This window comes from Silurus meridionalis, chromosome 22 (assembly GCF_014805685.1).
Source record: "Silurus meridionalis isolate SWU-2019-XX chromosome 22, ASM1480568v1, whole genome shotgun sequence".
Classification (NCBI taxonomy): domain Eukaryota; kingdom Metazoa; phylum Chordata; class Actinopteri; order Siluriformes; family Siluridae; genus Silurus; species Silurus meridionalis.
The window spans coordinates 13,031,340-13,055,866 of NC_060905.1; the positions used below are offsets into that span (position 1 = coordinate 13,031,340).

Sequence of the window (24,527 nt, forward strand, 5' to 3'; positions counted from 1 at the left end):
TTGATTGTCCAGACATGTGGAACACTTTGAGCCTTTTCTGTTCTCCATGAGGGATCATGGGTTCTACTCCCAGAGCCTTGCCAAGGCTTTAATCAGAGTGATGTTGGGATCAATCAATATGGTAGACATCGAGCACAAAGAGAAGAGGGTGAGAAGGTGTCGGGACTCTCCCAAAAGAAAACAGGAAAACAGCTTCTGAAATCAAAGCAGCTTGAGGCTTTTGATGCTTTTGAAAGGTCAGCTAACACAAATAGAGGAATTGCACAACTCCTGCGAATAGATGTTACAGGTGATGAAGGCTAACACGGCACAAGAGCTTGTGACTGGTGGGTTTTGAAAATCTATATCATTTTGCGTATTTTTTTCTGACGCATTTTTCTTTCCTGCATTGTTCTCCATCCCTTCAGCACAGTGTGGTGGGATCAAAGAAGAGATGGAAGGGACCATCCTGAGCCCTGGTTTCCCCGGAAACTACCCTAGCAACAGTGACTGCACCTGGAGGATCTACCTGCCAGTCGGCTATGGTAAGAAAAAGACTGCTGAATGTATTTATGTATGAATGACATCCCACATATCCATATATTTCTTGAGTGTTTTTTTTTTTTTGGAAACACATGAAAATGTTTTTGGGTATTGAAATATGTTTAATGTAGTAAGCATTCCTTATTGTAATTAATAATTACATTACATTTTTTTTTTTTTTTATATCTTGTTTATAATGGTTCATGAGAACTTATTGGTCGTCTGCTATGCCGGCATTACACTGGACCATTGATAGTGGAGCTACAAGGGTGCTTTATAGGGGAGAAAATCTGCACTCTCAACCACAAAAGCTAATAATCAGATTTGATAGTTTGCCAGTAAAAACAATAGCATAAGAGCTTTTTTTCCTCACTCACCACTTCCAAGCAAGTTTTTAATGCCAAGGTGAAGACATGGGATTGTGGGTAATATAAAAAAAAATTTTTTAAGGGATAAAACAAAAGAACTATGAAATACAGAGCAAATTATTTTTAAAATATATATGAAAGTGTCAACTATTACTGTTTGTTACATCTTGTGTTTCATTTAAACAGGAGCCCACATACAGTTTTTGAATTTCTCATCTGAGGCCAACCATGACTTTCTGGAGATCAGGAACGGCCCTTTTGACACTAGCACTGTGATTGGCCGATTCAGCGGACAGGATGTCCCGGCATCCCTCCTAACAACGTCTCATGAAACCACAGTGTATTTTCACAGTGATCATTCCCAGAACAAACCAGGATTCCGATTCGATTATCAGGGTAAGAATGCGTGAATGTGCATCTTTCATTACAGTTGGTTTGAGTGTAAAATCATCAAACTAAAAAAAATTAAGTCTGACACTATAAAAGCCGAGGGCAGAATATTTATCGCAGTATTTCTACGAAGAAGGCAGCATTACCAGTTACAATTGAATGTTACAATTCAATACTGGAATCCAACAGCATGCAACAAAAGAAATTAATTGATTGTTATTTACATTCTTAGTCAATCAGTCATTTCCAGTAACTGGCTTCATTATATGGAGCTGCAAAAATGTTGTGGTCCTAAACTGTGTTTGTAATTCTTATGGCTTGAAATGAAATGTTACCTCAGAAAGGGCAAGCGTAACTGGCGCCGGCTTGAACATTTGCCGAATTGAAAAGCGCTATCAATATTTACATAATTATGTGAGCATCATCATATAAATCAGACTTCCTATTCAGCACATGGCTTATTGAGCACTAAAGATGCTTTGATCCATTGAAATCAATTTCCTTAGTAAGATTTCTATCCCTGAATGTCTTTTACCCCGTCATACATTCTTAAGTGATTTGGCATTTTAAAATTGAATTGGTTGTGGTGGGTGTGCAGGAGGTTTTCTGCTTATTTATTTATTTTTTAAAACCCTAAGTAGGACCCATATAGCCTCTGCTATGCTTTTAATAAAAATGTCTTTCAGGACTGCCATTAGATACCGGTCGCACTCCGATATGAAGAACCACCGAGTGACCTTAAATTTCTTTGAGTAAAATGTGCAGTTTGTGTGCCATCCATAAGAATTCCAGATGTTGTTTCAGGTGATCTTTTTGTGACCTTTCTAAGCTGGTAGTCAGCACCAAAAATGGTTCATTACCCATGCTCTGTTATTTAAAAGCCTCGGTCACCATCCTCGCCTCAGCCTTGCGAAAACTTTCGACAGAATTGTATTTCTGAAAAGGAATTAAACTTCCTGTACAGTCAGTCCCTTCAGTTGATAAAAAAAAAAAACAGTCATCTGCTGTGTACAAAATCCAGGTCCATATCGATCTTGCCTGCAATCACAAAAACATTATTATAGGCGCAAAAGTCCAATCTTGAACTCTTGACGAGTCGTGTTTTTGATGGACTACTGAGATTGTTTTTTATATCTTCATGCCTTTGTTTTTTAGCTTATGAGCTACAAGAATGTTCCGACCCCGAACCTTTCCACCATGGCGTGGTGGTGGGTGCTGGATACAATGTAGGACAGTCCATATCCTTCGAGTGTTACCCAGGGTATCAACTAATGGGCCAGTCCATTCTTACCTGTCAACATGGTACAACCCGTACCTGGGATCATCCCTTTCCTCGGTGTGAAGGTACAGTCCATTCAGATTTTTAATAACAATGTTCAGAAAGGAATGTAAATGCTCTAGTGCTTAATTTGGCAGGTTGTTTTTGGTTGCAATGTTTGCATGTTATTTTATAGCCTATGTACACAAATCCAAGCATTTAAAATTAAGGTAATGAATATATATATATATATATATAGTATATTCATGTGACCTGACAGTGACATTTGATGTTATGGCTTATTGGTGTATGTCCATATTTAAAGATACAGGATGTAAGATTTTGAAGTTGTGCTAGAAAAATGCAATTGCATTGAAAAGATTTCATAATGCAGGCTGTGGTTCTCCACTGATGTCCTAGTAGCATCTAGTGAATCATACAAACGAACTATATTAGGCAGGAAGTGATACAACAGTGTTAGGACGCTTGCCTGGATTTTTCGATATAACTTTTCATCAACAATGTATTAAGAGGTCTATCAACTCATGACTATTGTATTAATATTCCTTTTATTCTTCATGACAGGCTGCTTAAACCTGTAATAATATTTATAAATAGGCATCATCCGTCATACAGACTGCTTTTGTCAGTATTGATGTGACAGAAATTTGAGTTTACATGAGGTTGCATATACTTTGAGGGCTAATTGGCATTGGCATTTTATAATCAGATTCATGACTGTATTCATACCTGTATTATACCTAATATATGTATAATAATATATCTGTATTATACTAGATTGTATTAATAGTCAATAAGTGTCAGTTTTAATGGCAACTAAGAAACAAAATCTGTTTTTAATAACATCCCACATTTTCACAACACAACAAAAATCACATCCTACCAAAATAAACTAAAAATAAATCGTATGCCAGGTTTTTATAAAGCCCTGATACATTTTCTTTCCACATTTACCTCAGTTGTCATGAAGTGCCATTGCAGGTTTCATGCAGCCACATAAGCACTGCTCTTAAGGAAAGTGTTATGCTTCTTATGAGTCTTTTGGCACATATAACTGCATAGTTGTAGAGTAATTCTACTCAGGGCTCCAGGGAATCCATAAATATAAAACCACTATATTTTGCTAGCGTCACATCAGCAGATTTTTTGGACGAAACAGGAAGACGCTGCATGCAATGAGATACTGGTGCAGGACCTCAAGGCATACTGAAATGACTGAGTGCTTACATAGCAGAAGCAAGTTTTCAAAGACCAGACGGATGCTTTTCCATGTCGACACTCAGTCAAAGTGTACAATCTGGCCATTTTCTGACCCAGCGAGTAGATTTTTTCACACATTATTACAGTGCCATTATTTCAGTTATATATATGTGTGTTTATAATAATTGCATTTATTCACCAGGTTTCTCTACACATTTTAATTTAATATAGCTTTGTTTTAATGAGTAAAACTACATGTAGTGAGACATTAAAAAAAACATTTAAGTATTAATCATTTGGTTAATACCAAAAGTATGTGGACACCTGATCATTAGATTCGTATGTGCCATCCCATTCCACATTTATTCCCTATTTGCTGATATAATAACCTCCACTCTTCTGGGAAGATGTTCCACTAGATTTTGCATTGTGCTTGTGGAGATTTGTGTTTATGCATCCACAAGGGTGTTATTTAAATCGGGGGATGTAGGTGAGGTGAGGAGTGTTGTAACTCATCCCAAAGGTGTTCAATAGGGTTGAGGACAGAGCTTTATAGTAGGCCACTCAAGATTTTCCACTCCAACCCATGTAAATTATATCTTCTGGGAGTTGAGATTGTGTACAGGGACATAGCCTTGTGGGAACAGTTTTGGGTCTGCTAGTTCAAGTGAAGAGAAGATTTAACTCTTGCACATCTAAAGACATCATATACAATTGTGTCCCTTAAACTTTGTAATAACAGTTTGAGGAAGAATCAAATATGGCTGAAAAATTCAGGTGTCCCAATACTTTTGTCAATATAGTGTGTATAATGTAGCTTTTAAACTATAATCATAAGAGAAATCTTTAATAATGAGGCAGTTTTTAAATTCATAATGTGACGTGCTCACCGGCAGCTGATTTACTATCAGAAAACACAAAGACAGACAATGACAAGTTCCGTGTTGAAAATTTTGATTAAAATCTCAAAGTCTCAACTGCTATGACATTCATTTTAAAGCCACCAATCATAAATAAATCATCATAGACAACAAAAAAAGGGATAACATAGACTTGCATGAATCTCACAGGAGCGCTTCATATACTTTAATGGCAATGAAGAAAATATAAAGGAAACCTGTTAATGCACAGAAAAAATAAATCCGCCTGGATCATGCTGCTTGGTGATGTAAATGTAAATGTGAAGAACAGAATAATTTCTTTTAAGGTCAATCATTAGACCTTCCCTGTATAATATGACACAGAAAGCACGTTATCGCAGGATTTCCTTTGAATTCCGCCACAATTTCTTTCGAGATTACCTTATTTCAGGTGACAAACAATAATCTTAAAAGACACTCATGTTCACCTTTTTGATGTTTTGTACTAGATTCATGAGAACATTATTATTGCGCTTGAAGGACATGAAGTACTTTTTTGTCATCTACTCAATAGAAGTTGGTGCTTTCAAACTGCAGCGATGTACATACTTTCTTTATCGGCCCTGGATGTCCCTTGTGTGTTCAAAGTGAAACTGGAAAAAAAAGTACTAGGGCAAATATGAGAAGCTAAACTTTTTTCCCACACTCTCCACAAAAGGTTGCAGTATTTATCACTGGGCAAAATCAATAGCAATTGGCACGGTTCGAGCATTATTGCATTTCACCCTTGGTCTTTGCGTATTGATCAGAAACATAGTGAAAATGCTTAGAGTGCACTTAAAAAGCAAGTGACATTTTTGATAGAAGCAAGAAGTCAACTCTTGCCCTCTTTCTCTCTCCCTTTCTCTCTCTCTCTCTTCCCCCCCCCACACACGTTCCTTGCCAGACTTAGTTTGACAGACAGGCCTTCACAGCACCTTACACACTCTCCATAACAGATTAGATTCAGGACTTTGCTCTGTGTGTGCTGTCATGTACTAGACTTCCTCTACTGCGCATGACAAGTGTGATCAATGTTCACCGTGTTCACACCTGCCTACATCTTCCTGCACGCTCTTTCTCTTCCTCTATCCCGTCCGCCTCGAATGACTCAGTCACCAAAGTTAGCAAGTCGTCTTCCTCTTTCCTCTCCTTCACCCAGCCCTGAGCTGATCAATACAATCGCTGCATGTTTCTCCTCAGTAGCATGATGTACTTTTAATCAATGGCTTGATCAATACTTCATTTAGCAGGCAAGGCAAGGGGAGCAGGCATGCTGCATTAGGTGGTGTTGAGCTACAGGAGAATGCTGGTAAAGTTTTAAAGTCCAGGTCTGCTGGTTGTCTCCCTACAAATCCAGCACAACTGAGGCAGAGGATCATGGTTTAATTTTAAGACACTCTAGAAATATTCAAATTTCTGGAAACGTTTGTGGCGTAATTCCTTGTTTTTAAAAAAAATAAATAAATGCAGTGCAGGAAACGAGCCCCGTCTTGGGTATGTTCGGTTGCCCAAAGGGTTTGTGTTTAAGTCAGTATCTATGTCAATCCACCTCCCTTTTGGTTCTCCTGTCCTCTGGATAAGGTTATTCTCTTATCTCTCCTGAACATACCGACCCAGACCTCGCATGCTAACAGGCTTTCTTACTTAATCCTAGGCCATGGTGAGTCACATTAGGCGAAGAGTGTCAGGAAAAAAGCAGACTCCCATTTTTCTCTGATTCCCCTTGGAAATTGCTTTTGTGGAATTTCTCATTCATGGCATCTTGTTTATTTTTGATTTATTTCTCTCTTGCCTTGTAGTGCCTTGTGGAGGGAATATTGCATCAGACAACGGGACCATCTTTTCTCCAGGCTATCCGGAAGAGTACCCGAGCTCTGCAGACTGCACGTGGTTAATCACGGTGGCCCCTGGCTTGGGCGTGCGCCTGAATTTCACCCTTCTGCAGGTTCACGGGCCACATGACTTCATCACTGTATGGTGAGCTACTGTAACTGCTAGCCGATAGGGACTATAAAGCCAACAATGGCCAAGACAGGTCCTGTGCTTGCTTTAAAAACGCTTTGTAATAGAATGTGGACACACTGTAGCACAGCACACAGCTCTGATCTGTTAGTGTTGTCGTTGCCCATGAATGTCCTCCATGTCCTGCTTATTAGTGGTGTAAACAATGACTGCATCATGTGGCATGCTCATCATTCACACCAATCAGTCAACATTGCAAAGTACAAATTTCTCTATAAGAATAAATTGGATTTGGAAGGCTGGTAATGGATTTTTGTGTATCACATTTGTTTCCATGGTTGCTTCCAGTGCTACAATTTTCATGCCCTTTTTTCTTCCCTTTGTGCTTTAATGGCTTGCTGGACAAGTGAGCAGCCAAAGCTTTAGTTCAGGGGATAATTCATCACTCTCCTAGCTTCTTTGTTTGTGTTGTGGGAAGAACAGGGTAACCATTTCAAGAACATCTGTTTCTCAAAGACAGGTTATTAGTGAAGGTCTTACTTATGTCTTCACGTCTAGTGTTAAATTACCCATGTTATTCAAGATCTCTCAGTTAAATTGCATTAATACAGCCTAGTATCAGCATTTGTGATAGTAAGGTTCCAGTACATTCAATATCACCTACCCCTTCATTATATCACAGTGTTCCGTGCTGTTTTTATATGTATATTACTATAATTGTTTTTTTAATATTCATATTTAATTGAGGAAGTAATATTTTAAACACAATATGGCCAAATGTTTTGCCTATTTTAGCTTTGCTAGTCAGAGGCGCGTTTAGAACAAAATCAGCTCCCATTTTTCCTTTCCACCTTCACCTGATGACGTTTGATTATTACACTATATAAATAAAAGTATGTGGACACCTAACTATTAGATTTGTATGTTCTTTTTGAACATTGCACTCTATATTTGGCCCCTATTCGCTGTTATAATTTCTTCCACTCTTCTGGGTAGATGTTCCACTAGATTTTTGGAGTGTGTTTGTGGAGATTTCAGTTCATTCAGTCATATGAGTGTTAGTAAAGTCTAATACTGATGTAGGTGAGTTGAGTTGAGGTGTAGAACTCTGTAGCAGGCCACTCAAGATCTTCCACTCTAACCCATGTACACCATACCTCCATGGAGCTGGCTTTGCGCACAGACGCATCAAATGAAGGGAAATTAGTAGAAGTAAGACCGAGTACATGTGTGTGAATGAGAGGGAGGGCAGTGGAGTGGTGTGGTTGCAGGGAGAAGAGGTGGAGAAGGTGGAGGAGTTCAGGTACCTGGGGTCAACAGTGCAAAGTAATGGAGAGTGTGTTAGAGAAGTGAAGAAAAGAGTGCAGGCAGGGTGGAGTGGGTGGAGAAGAGTGGCAGGAGTGATAGAAGAGTATCTGCAAGAGTGAAAGGGAAAGTTTATAGGACTGTGGTGAGACCTGTGATGTTGTATGGTTTAGAGACATTGGCATTGAGTAAAAGACAGGAGGTGGAGCTGGAGGTAGCGGAGCTGAAGATGTTGAGGTTTTTGTTGGGAGTGACGACGATGGACAGGATTAGAAACGGGTTTATTAGAGGGACAGCGCATGTAGAAAGTTTTGGAGGGAAGGTGAGGGAGGCGAGATTGAGATGGTTTGGACATGTGCAGAGGCAGGACATGGGGTATATCAGTAGGAGAATGCTGAGGATGGAGCCGCCAGGAAGGAGGAAAAGAGGAATTTATGGATCTAAATTCAGGAATTTAGGTTTATGGATGTGGTAAGTAAAGACATGCAGGTAGTTGGTTTAAAAGAGGCAAATGTAGAGGAAAGAGTAGTATGGAGACGGATGTTCGGCTGTGTTGACCCCTAATGGGATCAGCCAAAGAAGAAGTTCAAGTGAAGGGAAAATGTAATTATTCTGTTTTCAAGTCATCATATATTCAATTCAATTCAATTCATTTTTATTTGTATAGCGGTTTTAACAATGAACATTGTCTCAAAGCAGCTTTACACAGATAATGTGGTGATTAAACGTAAATATGTTCTTTGTAAGTAAGTTTGTCCCTGATGAGCAACTGTGGCAAGGAAAAACTCCCCGAGATGGCATAAGGAAGAAACCTTGAGAGGAACCAGACTCAAGAGGGAACCCATCCTCATCTGGGTTGCACCAAATGTCCATTTGAAGCAGATATACAAAGTTGCGGGGTACAGTGATGACGATCAGAAGCAAACTGCACTCCCGAGTCAGTGCAGCAGACCGCCAACACCAACTACAGTCCAATCGGTCCTCAAAAGCACCCGTTCTACTCCGGAATTACATGGAACCACCCAAGGTGTTGATGAGATACCGTCCCAAGCTGCACAGAAGTGTGAAGATCCACGGAGGGGAGAGGGGCAGGAACAGTGGTCACTGGAACCTCAGGAGCATGTTTAACTCGACCGAGAGAGAGAGAGAGAGAGAGAGAGAGAGAAGGATATGGATTATTAAGTGTCCCTATTGGTGTATGAAAGTTAATGTCACTGTGCAGTTTGGACTCCGGCAGGACTCGCTATGACAGCATAACTAAAAGGGAGAACCAGAAGGTAACACAGACATGAGGGATCTCTGGGATAAGAGACGACCCACCACACCACCGTCAACAACCCTGCTGTAGTCTTCATTATTTGAGGAACCAACAGATAGCCAGCACCTTTTGATCTAAGTAGGCATGGAGGGTCATACTGGTACAGAAGTTCACTCAGATACTGCGGTGCGAGACCGTTAAGTGCTTTATAAGTCAGTAGTAATATTTTATAATCAATGTGAGATTTGATTGGGAGCCAGTGTAGACTGATTAAAACAGGGGTGATGTGGTCGTATTTCCTAGATCTAGTGAGGACCCTTGCTGCTGCATTCTGGACTAACTGAAGCTTATTTATGCACTTACTCGCACACCCAGACAGTAAAGCGTTACAGTACTCTAATCTTGAAGTAACAAAAGCATGAACTAGTTTTTCTGCATCCTGTAACGACATCATATTTCTAATTTTAGCAATATTTCTAAGGTGAAAAAAGGCAATCCTGGTGATATTATTCACGTGAGACTCAAAGGAAAGACTCGGGTCAATAATCACACCAAGGTCTTTGACAGCCGTACATGCTGAAACAGAAACACCATCTAGAGATGCTACGTAATCGGAAAGTTTACTTCTAGCTGCATGTGGTCCTAGTAAAAGTACTTCCGTCTTATCTGAGTTGAGCAGAAGAAAGTTATTAAGCATCCACTGTCTAATGTCCTTTACACACTTCTCAACACTGTTCAGCTGATCTCGCTCATCTGGCTTTGCTGAAATATACAGCTGTGTGTCATCAGCATAGCAATGGAAGCGAATCCCATGTTTATGAATAATTTCACCAAGAGGCAGCATATATACAGAGAAAAGCAGTGGGCCTAAGACAGATCCTTGAGGAACACCAAACTTTACCTCATAGAGTGTGGAGAACTCACCATTTACATCCACAAACTGATAGCGATCAGTCAAATAAGACCTGAGCCAAGAGAGAGCTGTTCCCTTTATTCCTACAACGTTCTCAAGTCTAGCAAGCAGTATAGTGTGATCAATGGTGTCAAAAGCTGCACTAAGGTCGAGCAAAACAAGTAAGGAGACAAAACCCTGATCAGAGGCCAATAACAGGTCATTTACCACATTAACTAGCGCCGTCTCTGTGCTATGATGAGGCCGAATTCCTGACTGATACATTTCAAAAATGTTATTCATAAGTAGGTGTGAGCAGAACTGCTGTGCTACAACCTTTTCTAAAATTTTGGATATAAAGGGGAGATTTGATATCGGTCTGTAGTTGGACAACTGACATGGGTCAAGGTCAGGTTTCTTAATAAGGGGGTGGATAACTGCCAGTTTGAAGGATTTAGGCACATAACCAGTGCTAATGGAAGAGTTAATTATTTTTAAAACAGGTTTAATTACCTCTGGAGCTATCTGTTTAAAGAAACTTGTAGGCAAGGGATCGAGAATGCAGGTTGATGATTTTGGTGAGGAGATTAATGAAATTAAGTCATTCTCATGAATAGGAGTGAAGCTTTGTAGTTAATTGTCCGTTATACTTACACTGCTGTCTACAGGGTTACTTGTAAAATAATTTGGATTTATATTAACCGTCTGGATTTCTTGCCTGATGTTTTCAATTTTATTATTAAAAAAGTTCATGAAATCATTACTACCTAATGATGGTGTGCATGTTAGTGCAGCGCTTTTATTCCCTGTTAATTTTGCTACCGTGCTGAATAAAAATCTAGGATTATGCTTGTTATTTTCTATGAGGGTGGAGAAATATGCTGATCTAGCAGCACTAAGAGATTTTCTATAATTAGAAAATTAATATACAATTGTGTGCCTCCAAATGTGTGTTAACAGTTGAGGAAGTCAGGTGTCCCAATACATTTGTCCATTGCTGAAAAGCCATGCCTGCTGATCTTTTTTTTTTGTGAGCACTGCCAAGTGAAGTGATACAAAAATTGAGACACCCTAGTGCTTTAATATTAAATATAAGAACTTTTGGAACCATTCTAAAATTGTTAACCAATTAAATTACTAGACCAAAACCGGAAAACTGAGCATAAGAGAACTGGCGTGTCCTGTACAGAGCCTTCACCTCAACCCCAATTAACACCACTGGGATGATCTGGAACAGTCACTGCACCCCAAACGTCCTCATCTAGAATTTGTGCCCGACCTCTCCAGTTCTCCACAATATGGGTTAGACCTTTCCAGAAGAGAGGTAGTTCTATTTTTAGAGCAAATAGTGACCGGATTTTCAAAAAGAGGTTAAAAAATACACATATGGGGTTGATGATCAGATGTCTGTTTTAACTAGATACAGGGTTTTTGTGGGTCTTAAAAAGATATATAAGAAATTTAAGAATCAATTTTAGGCCTTAAAATTTGGTTCTAGGTCTGTAATAATAAATAATTATAAATAATAATAAATAAATAATTTTTACTGTATTATGACTACAAATGAGGCCAACATGCAACAGCTAATCAGCTTTCTTTTATTGGCACGAATCTCTCTTGGATTGTGGCACAGACGTAAAACGGATTTTAATTAAAATAAAAAAGTTTAGCAATACTTGGCTTGAAAATAATTAGTTTAGGGCTTGGTTAAAGCCGGTTGTTAACAATGTATGTGTGTGTTTTTGATGTTGTGATATAGATCTTAAATTTCATTCTTATTAGTCTTAAAAAGGTCTTAATTTTTGAATGATTGCAGGAACCATTTAGTCAGCATTAAATATAAGCATAGTTAGTAAAGAGCAATTAGTGTGTTCTTTTTTTTCTGAAACAAACTACAGACAGCTTTTTATTCAAAAATGTAATTATTGGCAAATTGTTGCAGGAGAGAAATAAACTTTACAGGGCATGCTGTTATTGAAAGGCACTTTGGGATGGGAATCATCGCATGCTATTGATCAGATGAAGCACCGGCCCTTGTTTGAATAAACATGTCTTTTCCAAAGTGCATTACTAATGCATTGTAACACCCTTGTAGTTCTGTACATTGTAGCGCAGTACAGCATAGCGTTTGATCGTGTTTACAAACGAAACTAAGGTGTAATGTAATTAAATGCCCTGTTCTCAGTGCTGAAAGTGTTTGTGAAGACAGCCAGGGAAATGCTCCATCCTGGCAGCATGACTACTACATGCACCAAGCACTCCTCCAGCCAGACAGGCTTTTCTGAATGCACAGTAGAGAGTGTAATCTCTAGCGCACACTCAGAGAGACACCAACAGACGGTTTTTAAACTGACTGACTGTAGTCGAAATTGGGATCGGGAAACGGCCAAATTGCCTCAGCTGCATGGAGAGATGGGAAAGATAGGGGTAAGTTCCTAAAGTAATTCACTGCTCGGTTCTAGCCAGCAGGAGCCAGAATTGAGAATTTGGAGGCTGTAGAGCAAATGCACTTAATGTGGAGGCTGTAATATTCAGAGGAATGTGTGTGACTGGATTCCATTCCATATAAATAAATAAATAAATAAATAAATTAAATAAATATAGATAGATAGATAGATAGATAGATAGATAGATAGATAGATAGATAGATAGATAGATAGATAGATAGATAGATAGATAGATAGGTTTTTTAGATCATCAGATAGAAATGTGCAGAGTGTGTAAGAATTTAAAAAAATTTCAGAGAACTTTGCTTACAGAGAATGTATCCTTTCTCCTTTTACTCTACAGGGATGGTCCACAGGAGAATGCACGGAAACTTGGTGTGTTCACAGACGGTGAGCCTTATGACCCACCCAGCAGCACATCTAATCAGATCCTCATACGGTTCCGCAGCAGCTCAGAAAAAGGCGGCCTTTTCAAGATCAACTACCAAGGTATTTTTCTGCCTTACTACCCTCATTCAAATCGAAGCAGGTGGTTTCTTTAGTTCTTCAACACTGCTGTTTTCTCTCTCTCTCTCTCTTTCTCTCTCTACCTTACTCCAGCCTACAGACTCCAGTTTTGCCTACCTCCTCCCATCATCCCCAATGCAGAAATCCTGATGGCTAGCAAGGAGTTTAAAATAGGTATGCAGTCCATCTCATTCTCACACCCAGCTTAATTTTAAGGGTGCCAGGCTTGAGCATGTGTGCTGTACGAGTGTGTGGCCTTTGCCAATGTACCAAGAACATTTTGAACATAGAAGCAGGCTGCCAGTTCATTTTCAGGCTTGAGCGCCTCTCATTAATAATGTTCCCAGAATAGCAGAGGCAGCCACACACACACACACACACACACACACACACACACACACACACACACACACACACACACATATACCTCCCTCAGCACCAACACACACTCTTCTCCAGAACTCACTTTGAGGAGGGAAAGCTGCTTCACCGCCAACACAACAAATCCCAGAGGACTGTGCTGATATGCTGATTCACTGCCAGAACTGGCAAATTGGTTCATACGGAATTCAAAACAGGAGATCGCATTGTGCTGCTTAAAGCAGCATGATTATCTTGTATTTCCTATTTTTTCCCCTAATTTATGATTCTGGTAATCAGGCCGATTTTGATTATCACTGTTACACAAAATGCACATATATAATAAAACGAATCATGTGTAGAAGTTTCATTAGCTGACATCATTATTTATGCTGAGAGAATAAATGTTTCCTGGGAGATTGTTGATTACCGGCATTGTGTTTATTGCCTATTTTCGAATTGGACTCACACAGTGGTTCACCTGTGCTTCCACTAGTCTTTGAGTGTTTCTTAGTAAAAATCCTTCCATTCCATATGGGATTTTATCATTTAATCGTTTTGCACTATCCACTTTATCTGCGTCAGGACTACACTGAATCCAAAACCTATGTGAGGCACATGACACATAAATACAATCATTAGCTCATGCACACCTATGGGAGTTGTTGTGTAGTCCACCTAATTGCTTGTATTTTGTTAAACTAAAAACACGCAGATGGAACGTGCGAAACTCAGTGTAGACGTAAATCCGAGCTCAGGATCAAACCAGAGATTCTGTGAGGTGACAAAACTTCCCACGTGCCACAAAATATGCTCTTTAATTGTCGTGATAATGTAATAATGATGAGGCCTTTTTTGCATATTCCAATGTGTTTTTTATTTAAAAAAAATTTCAACAACCTAATTTTATTCTGAGCGAAGGAAGAAAAAAGGCTTAGAAAAGGTTTGAAGCAGGTTTTAGGTTTATCTCTGTTCTCTCTGCTCTGAAAATGAGCAGCTCCTTTAAGTGAGTCGCTTTGGGCCGATGCAAATTCATCATGTTGCAAATTCCTCATGTAATCATGACTCCTTGGAGGATTAAACAACGTTCTATTTCTGGCACTAACCCGCACTGCTTCTCTGCTGTTTTGATCATTGATTATTCACTACATTAGCTTAATTCAGTGCTTTTGCAAAAACTGTTGTCTTAGTAGTAAACACGCACGCACGCTCACACACACACACACACACACACACACACACACACACACAGAATTATCCTCAGTTGGCTAGTTTGCTTTCCGATGCTAAATTAAAGGATATATTCTAAACATGCTGCTAAATCCATTCCATTTGTTCAAGCATTAAGTAAAGATAGTGGGAAGACCCTTTGTATGATGTTCTCTTTCTGCTTTGTTACTGTTCCTGATTTCATGCAAAACTTCTTCCTGCAGTCTCAGGTGGAGGATAGCATGAAAAAGTGTGCTGTTTTGTTTCGCTAATTGCACCATAGCGCATTCATGTCAAGCCTCCCTTTGTCCTTTAATCCCGCCTACTATGCTTACGGTCATTATATCAGACAGTGAAAGGAGAATGCACTTCATTAAGCCTTGGGCAAAGGCAGAAATTACCCGTCATTGCGGCTGATGTTCTGTAAGGTTCTGGTCTATTTGTGGAACTGATTGTCTGGTAAAGAGTGCCAGGCGTGCGTTGAGATTGATAAATAAATAAATGTCCGAAATTTCAACACGGTTCATTTTGCGCCGTTTGACTCTCCGCAGGTGATATAGTGCGCTACAGATGTTTGCCAGGATACCACCTGAACGGAAACAGCATCTTAACCTGCCGTCTGGGCACACATCTGGAGTTCGAAGGACCTCCACCTTCGTGTGATGGTAAGGTTTGGTGTTATATTGTGCATATTTTAGTGTTATGAAGTGTTTGGCTTTCATTGACTACAAACACACTTTAAGACTGTCTTTCAAGAAATATTTAGTGATGCTGGGTTTTATAGACAACCCTCCCCAGTCATGTGACCTTCATCAAGTTAAACTGCATAGCAGGGAATCGGAATAACACACTATATGGAGTAATGTATTGGGACACCTGAGTTTCCGAACCATATGTGGTTCCTCCCCAAACTCTTACCACAATATAGTAGTATTGATAGAAATAGTATTAAATTCTCTCTTCACTTAAACTAGAGACCCAAACCTGTTCCATCATGATTCCAAACATGGTTGACATCGGTTGAAATGCACAAATCTCTACAAGCACACCCCAAAATCTAGTGGAACATCTTCCCAGAAGAGTGGAGCTTATTATTACAGCAAATGGGGACTAAATGTGGACTGTTCAAAAAGCACATCCCAATCTCATGGGCAGGTGTCCACAAACATAAGTCCAGATAATGTATTTGAAATAGAGATCCTTTTGGTGGTCCTTTTGGTGGTTATTTGAAAATGTTTTCTTCTTCTTTCAACTCCTCCTTTTCTTTATATTCCTCCTCCTTTTCTTCTTCATCCTCTTTTTTGTTCTTTGTCCTCTTCTTCCTTTTCTTTCCTTTCTCATTTTCTTTTTCTTTTCTTTATTTTTCATCTTATCATTAAGATTGTTGTGTCATGTTGTCATATTGTGTCATTATCATGTGTTACCTACTTTTGGAATATGACTGTAACAGTGTCAGTGATGCAGGTCATGTGAGACTGGATTCTATTTCATAATTCATTTAAGGATATTATCCATTTAAGGAAATAATACTATATTCAGCATTAACTGGCCAAATCTGAACATTTCACTGCACTTGAGGTCTCTTCATTCTCGCCAGTTTCATTTTGCCTAAATTACCTCGTCATTATGCTCTTTCATTATACCCTTTTCTCCTGTCTCCTTGAAGGAGCATCAGCCTCAGCACTGGTTTAACATGTAACTCAGGAGATTCTGAGTGGAAACACAGTGGAGCTATCACTCAAATGACAATTTAGCCCGCTTCTGCACAGCGGTTCGGCATCTCGGTAGAATAATTCCTGCTTAATTGAACTAAAATGAATTTTTTCATGTACAAGAGTACTTGCATTCAGTCCCCTGATCATGCACACTGAGTGAAATGAGTAGTTCAGTGTTTAGAGCACCGCAGCCTTTTTTATTTTTCTACTCGCTCTTCTGTTCGACTGACTTCTGCTGTTCACAGCCCACCAAATAAACTTGAATTATTTATAAGAAGTGCTCATGAATAATTTAAATGAATTAATGATGAATTGCTGTTAAGTCCTTTTTTTAAACAAAAAAGAAAAATGCATGGCTCACTGTATGTGATTCAACATCAATATGTTCATATAGAATGAACTAGTAAGCTTTATTTTTATAAAGATTTTTTAATCCTTTTAATCCGCCTCAGCATTCTAGGTACAAGTTTTATGCCAGATAAATTATGAAGCAGTTTTACTTTTGTGACAAGAACTAACTACTTTTACTGTGTTATAATAAATTCAATAAAGATACTATTTAAATAGACACACACAATTTTTGAAATTTTGAATGACATAAGAAAGAAAGAAAGCAAGCAAGAAAGAAAGAAAGAAAACAAGAAAGAAAGAAAGAAAGAAAGAAAGAAAGAAAGAAAGAAAGAAAGAAAGAAAACAAGAAAACAAGAAAGAAAGAAAGAAAGAAAGAAAGAAAGAAAGAAAGAAAGAAAGAAACTTTATACTTGTCACATGTACAAGTATTTACAGCACAGTAAAATTATTTCTTTATATATTAAAGTGTAGTAAGGAAGCTAAAGTTAGAGCACAGGGTCAGCGATTTTGCAGCACCACTGCAGCATTGAGAGTTAAGGGCCTTGCTCAAGGGCCTCAAAAGTTTTAGCTTGGCAATACCAGGATTTAATCCTCTGAACTTCCGATCAGTAAATCAGGGCCTTAACCACTGAGCATGGCCTCATCCACCTCCTCCAGCTGCGAATGCAGATAACTAATTCTATGCTACTGCTACGTTTAACCTGAGCATTAAGTAACTCAAAGGAAAAAAGGCGGACATTGTGAGGACACACAGTTTTAGTTTTTGTGTGTATCCTCACTCAGAGTGTGGTGCACAGAGGGATTTGTCTTTTCTTATTGGCAATGCATCGTACACAAGACTGCAGCTGTTTTTCAGACTTTGACGACAGCTTACAGAAGAGACATGGCCTAATATATGCAGCTAAATATACACAGGAATGGTTTGGAACTGGAACTTGTAGAAGGGAGCAGGAGATCCAGAGCGGAATCGGGAGTGCCTGATTTGCTTTTCTTTAAGCGTAGCCTCATACGTGACCTCCTCACCCTTCACTCCAGAGTACTGGGTTTTAACTGGAGTAATCCTTCTTATCGTTATTTGGGGGTTAGCGGCAGTTAATCACACCAGCTCTCTGAAAAGGGGCTTTATATTGAGGGGTCATGAGACACATGTTCCGTTCAGTTGTCAGCCATATTATATAAAAGCTGTTTCATCAAAAAGCAGAAGAAGAGCAAGAGAGAGAGAGCGGGAGGGGGTCTTCTCTCTAAGAGAAGAAAGGAAGCAAAGAATTTTAAAGAACATAGCATATCATATTGTTTTGTTTTTGGGGGATTGTTGTTTATGTTTTTTTTTCCCTTTCTTTTTTTAGACAGACAATGGGAACGACACACTGACCAAAAAAAAAAAAGAGTATTAAAGAGGATTGCTTCATCAAACAAGCAAAGTCATGCGGTTTTGAAAAGTCTAGACAAACAAGAATAAAAAAGGCAAGAAGACAAACAGAAAGGGAGTGGGAGAGTAGGAACTGCAAGGCAGTGAACAAAAAAAAAGGGAAAAAAAAGAGGCAGAGCTCATTGAAATGCAAGAGATATCCAGGCTGCAGCTGCCCCCATATCACCGTCCACAGAGTCTCACTGTACACTCTCATCATTTTCTGGCTTTTTTCATCTCCCTTCAGGTCATCAGTGGCTTCCGTTTGCTATCTCTGCTTAACAGAAATCACAACCGTTTTTCACTGACGCATACAGTGCACATACAAAAAAATGAATAAAAAATTCAGACATCTGTATCTTCCAAAGAAACCTTAGAAAAGCATTGTCCCAGCTGAAGCATTGTAGGAATTCTGGAGGACGGCATTGCAAATTTGCATTAGTTAAACGTTTTTGCTGTGCGTTTCATGCAGTAGTGTCACCCCCCAGCACTGCAGTCATAGTGATACTGAAGTTTTCCACCCACAATATAATTATATAGATACTTGTGTATCCGTGTTCAGCAAAGCAGCGCTGAAGTTCACATTATTGAATTAAGCATTAAATTACATTAACAAGCCATGATCATAAGCATTGTAACACCCAGTTATATACTTAAACAATGTCACGTATATACCTGCTAACTATGTATAAGTATTTACTTGCTAAATATTCACGTACATGACCGTACACCGATCAGACATAACATTACGACATTATAACGTTATTAGCAGTGTAATGAATAACACTGATTATCTCTTCATCATGGCACATGTTAGTGAGTGGAATATTATTTGGCAGCAAGTGAACATTTTGTCCTCAACGTTGATGTGTTAGAACAGGAAAAATGGACAAGCGTAAGGATGTGAGAGAGTTTGACAATAATGTTATGCCTGATCTGTGACCCTAAAGTTATGCCTGATGGGTGTATATTATACTACTGCATACCTTTTACTACTAAATGCTATCATTTTAGCCTTAATTATAGCCTGAATGCTGAATCATGATTATCTATGGTGTAATTGTAATTTTATTTTAGCTAGTGTACGTGCAGGTATAAGAGTTTTTGTCTGTTCACACCAGCATTACAGTCAGCATTATAGTGTACCACCGAACTAAAAGCCCCCCTAGGGTGAAATCGATAGAAAGCAACAAATGCCACTGGTGCAGAAAGCCTCAAAAATAAAAGGGTGTTCCGTGTGCACAGTTTAGTTGCTGTGTGATGTGTTCTAAAGATGTCTTAAACTCAGAGTTAGATTGCTGCATGAAGGCCATGAAGCCATAATGATGGTGAAAGTTGTTACATCTGTTATTTCGATTTGTTTTGCATATCAAGGTCTGAATAACATTTTTTATTTATCACTTTTCAGGCTTAATCAATAAGAGTAATAAATTAGTTAATAGGTATCAGTAGACATTTCCAACCAGTACCAGGGACTCACATTTTCACTATATGGACAAAAAATATGGACACTACATTGTTTTTCTTAACCCCCTTTTGCTGTTATAGTAGCCTTCACTCTTATTGGAAGAGGTTCCTCTAGATTTTGGATTGTGCTTGTGGTGAGGAGGCCTGGAGTGCGGTCAAAGTTCCACAAAGGTGTTCATTAGGGTTGAGGTCAGAGCTCTATAAAAGGCCACGCAAGATCTTCCACTCCATGACGTTAGTTTTGTGCACAGGAACATTGTATTGCTGGAACAGGTTTGGCCAGGTGAGCTTTACAAGGAAGCTTACATGCTTCTGCATTCAAGGACTTCCTGTACAACTTTGTGGAAACAGTTTGGGGAACTCTGACATATGGTTTTATAAGTCAAGTATCCAAATACTCTTGTCCAAAAAGTGTTCTTTTAAATTTGACACTTAATTTGCCTTCTTTTCACATCCTGTTCTCTGCTGTCATTAGTTATCAGTTAGTCAGGGTAAAAGTGATGGCCCTGCTTAGAGAGAAAAAGTTTACCAGTTCACCTGGGTGTTCTATTGCTAATTGTTGTCATCCTGCTTATCTTTCGGGTCTTTTATTTATGCTGAATGACTAATCTGTACCTTACACCGAGGTCACCATAAATAATGATTTACACATTATAATATGAAAGTTTCCAAATAAAAATCAGCTGTAATGTTCAGAATTAGATCCCTCGTGTAGTCATTAGTGTACAGGTACTGCTTATGTAATTCCCGGTTTAGATCTAGGTCATTATATGCATAGTCACATCATCTGTTTATGCAGCGCCAACAAACTCACCTACTATATGTAGTAAATATTGAACTGATTCACGGGGCCCATGCTTAGCTGCAAACATATTTCTTCATTGCGGTGATGATGGGCTAGCATGAGCATTTCATATGCCTCTGTGATTACCTTTTTGATTTAATGAAACTTTGTGCCCCTTTTATATCCCCTGGCGCTCTAGTGAGGTTCTTAGGCCCCTGTATTTTACTCTCATAAATGAGACGTGTCAGAGCGGTACACTTCCCGGGGCACGATATTTGCTCAGCACACTAGTACATGAAAGCTGCGTCGAAAGGCTTATTAATACTCTAACTCATTAATGATTGTGCAGTTTGCACAATGATCTTTTTTTTTTACTTTTTCAAAATGAATTGTACTTACAATTCATTATGTTACCATGTAATGTGAACAGAAGTGTATGCAAGTGCAGAGAGTTTGTATTAATAAGGTACAAAAGACTTTAAATAAAAGAAACCATAACCCGAGCATGAAGACAGATTGTGGACAATAATGACATGGAAAGAAACCGTGTGCTGAATAAGGGTGACAAGAAGGAGGTGTGGGAGATCATGTGACTATTCTTGTGAATTGCAGGGAGTGATGGGAAATGATGTTCATGTTAATCCTGACATAATTACCAAGATCAAAGCAAAATATGGCTGATTGACAGGAGGATTTTAACAGTAGTCTGACTGATTTATTTGACCTTTTTTTAGTATTCTGTTTAAAAATAATTAACCTCATTAGTTATGCAACAGCACAGAGAAAGAAACAAATAAGGAAAAATATGACTTTTAATAACAAATATAAAACCAAAATACCAAGTCCGAAGACACAACAACAATTCAGACAAAACGTATACAGAACATTGTACAGTATAGTTTGCAAATAGTAATACATACTGCTGATTGGACGAGACATCTGTCACTAAAGATATACAGGGAGTCGGATATTGTGTGTCTACTAAATTTTCTGCCATGTATCTTTTAAAACCATGAGACTTTTTCCACATGAAGGGCAGAACCCCATATTTAAATCCACAGTAAGGACAAAACATTATTGTAGATTCACACAAATTAATAGACTTTCTACTGCTGTAGCCTGAAGTTCTTCCTGTATATCTTGAGTGACAGGTGTCTCCTTCAGTCAGGGGTAAGTATTCTATTCACAAATTATACCTATTTTAATATGACGGCAAATACGGTTGTGAAGTCGACTTTACACCTTTTAAAAGCTTTTTGCTTTTCTGTATATTTATAAATATATTATCAGCCGAAAGAAATTTGGCAACCTGATTGAATTTATTTTTAATCAAAATATTGATTTGTTCTTTTTTCATTTGCTCGGTCATTTGTTCAATCATTGGTTTATTCATTTACTGATTCATTTACTTTTTTTAGACCTTGATTACATGGTAGATTTAGGAAATTCTAGGTTTTTTTTTTAGACAGGTTTGACATCATTTCACTGAGGTTTTGAAGTCAAATGCTGCCATTATTTACATATATATTTTCCGATATTTTTATATACTTAATCTATGCTGTTAGGTGGACAGAGAGCATGGGCATATATACATCATCATTACAATGAAACAGGCTGCCTTTTTGTCAACATTATAATAGTTGGTGTCTATCTGTAATGCAACTGACATTGACTGGATTTAGTTTCATATTTACTCAATTACTGTATTTTAAACTTATTAGATCAATATTTGCATTCCTGGACTGTTCACATAAATAGATTAGAAGCCAACTTTCTACTTACTTCTACTTTAAACCTTTATCCAAACATCTGGATATCCTAGACTGTTATGGAATGCAGCGGCAGTAGATTTATTTAGAGAGCAAAGAAATGGAAAATCTATATTTCATTCCCAAAATCCAAGTGTCATGAATATTTAATAGTGATTATTTTTCTGTCCAGCTTCTAGTCAGCTTCAGAGAATATAGTTTATAACCTCTGTGACTAGCGAAATGAGATGGAATATAAGAAACATGTCAGAGGTGAAACTGTATCTTTCCATGTTGTCATTTATTCAGACAGCCACGGCATAAATAAGAGGGATGCTAATACCAATGTGAAGTGATGAGATCAGTCTCATGCATAAAGCCTGATCATTTAAAAGATAAATGTGTGAAGGTGTCCTTGCAAGTACTTCAAGCAAGCAACATGTCTGTAAATTTTAGTTTGGGCTGCTACATGGCACATAATAAAATAATAAAACGAGATTTCCTGGTTTTATTCCTCCTGTACCATTGTTGGCCAACAGGTAACTGTTCAAAATTATTTGTTTAGGTTTGGTCTATTTGATATGTTTTCAGACCTAAATGTAACATACACAGCTAGAGCTTTTGCTCCGCCTGTTACATAGCACTCATACTGTAGAGTCCCTCCAAAAAAAAACCTGTGAAGAGTCCACTATGCACACCTTTGGGTATGTCATTACTGTCAGGGCTCAGCAAATTCCAATTTTCCAACAAACACTGCAGCATTACAAACAAGGCTGCCATGAATTACACCAGCCCACAACCTGCAACGCTCACAGTCAGCGATTGAGCGCACCTATGCCCATGTCCACTCTGATACATTACATTAATACATCCTCTCCAAAGTGCACACATTTTAAAACGCCATTTTATTCTACTGTAAAAACAAAAACTTTTGAAAATGATGGCGTGTTTTTAGTCGTTGCCGCAACAGCAACAACCAAAAGCCGAAATGTAAATAAATGGCAGGCGTAAGAAGTGTCTTACGCTTTGTTAATGCACAGTACAGGGACTCTCTCACTTTTAAATTTATCTGAATTAGTGTACTGTAGGTGTAGCCTGTATTTAGTCATTGTCATTGACAAACACAACATATTAGAATTTGAACGCCTGAGTTTCCAAGTATTCTATCTTTGATTCCTTTCTCATATTGACTTTGTTTGACTTTTTTATGTTACTTTAATCTAGCCCAGTTTGTCTTGCTTGTCGATTATTGTCTGTGTGTGCTTTGAGTACAGTGCAACATCGATGCACCAACAACAAAAAATTCATTTACAGAATTAAATTAGAGCAGGATAAACCTTTGCAGAATCTCCCAGACATTGTTAAGTATTTAAAACCCCTAAATCCCAAGATGTGCTCACTAATCACGGCCTGTGTCGGTCACAGATCATGAAAAGCGAAACTGTAAATTTGTCACAGGGGGTTTGGATTTATTCAGGCACGCTGAAATATTTATCAAAAGCTTTTTTCTTATCACATTTTTACTTTCCGCATTATCATAATAAGCTGTACAGATAGTTCTATGTGAAACAGACACTGATCACCCCCATATCACCAAAATGGCATGATCCTTGTTTCATAACATCTCTGCAAATATTTGTCTGTGACTACTGCGACTCTAATCTAATCAATGGCATTAGAATGAGTGCGTTAATATAAACAATTTCTGTCAGAACTGAGAATTCAACAGCACTGTGTCATGGTCTGCTTTTTGCCTTTTTACAGGGAAGATTTATAAGAATGCTAGACTACTGACCTCTACATACTGTATGACATGTTTGTTAAACTGCTTGGTTCTTCCTGTTACAATGCTAGCCTGGAAATATATGTGGGAACCGATGCACTTTTACAGTAAAAACAGGCTAAATGAAGCATCATTTCTCCTGGCAGCGAGGATACTTATTATACAGGCTGAGCAGTATTTATTTTTCCCGGCAACTCATACACATCCATGTGCTCGACTTCCAAAATGACCTGAGTTCAGCACCTGCAAAAGCTTATTCCATTTTCAAATGAAATGAACTGAGACCACTATCTATCTCTCTCTCTCTCTCTCTCTCTCTCTCTCTCTCTCTCTCTCTCTCTCTCTCTCTCTCTCTTCTCTCTCTTTCTCTCTCTCTCTCTCTCACATACATACACACATACCTTGAAGTAAACAGAACCTGACATGAATTTGTCAAATATTATATGTTTTTTTCTCCATGTCAGGAGTCCTGCTTTTAGAGCTGGAGAGTTAGTGATGGAGGAATTTGAACTGTTTTGACCTGATTGTACTGATGCTTGGCTGCTTGCTTACCAAATTTTGCAGTGGGTCACCATTTAACATTGACTCTTTTATAAATCTGCCCCTTATGTTTTCAAACCCAGAATTGACTGCCTCCTCCAACCTCCCTGGTCTAGACATCATGAGTCTA

At 38.5% G+C, this 24,527-nt stretch overlaps 1 protein-coding gene across 3 annotated transcripts in view; it reads left to right on the forward strand.

Moving 5' to 3' along the window:
• The window catches only part of csmd2 (CUB and Sushi multiple domains 2), a 359,814-nt gene that overhangs the window by 286,035 nt on the left and 49,252 nt on the right, over positions 1 to 24,527 (forward strand). For all 3 annotated transcript variants that reach the window (XM_046834777.1, XM_046834778.1, XM_046834780.1), the window contains exons 40-46: positions 408 to 524; positions 1,077 to 1,286; positions 2,436 to 2,624; positions 6,461 to 6,638; positions 12,869 to 13,014; positions 13,126 to 13,206; positions 15,153 to 15,266. In XM_046834777.1, the coding sequence (XP_046690733.1) occupies positions 408 to 524; positions 1,077 to 1,286; positions 2,436 to 2,624; positions 6,461 to 6,638; positions 12,869 to 13,014; positions 13,126 to 13,206; positions 15,153 to 15,266 (1,035 nt within the window). The remainder of the gene's footprint in view (positions 1 to 407; positions 525 to 1,076; positions 1,287 to 2,435; positions 2,625 to 6,460; positions 6,639 to 12,868; positions 13,015 to 13,125; positions 13,207 to 15,152; positions 15,267 to 24,527) is intronic.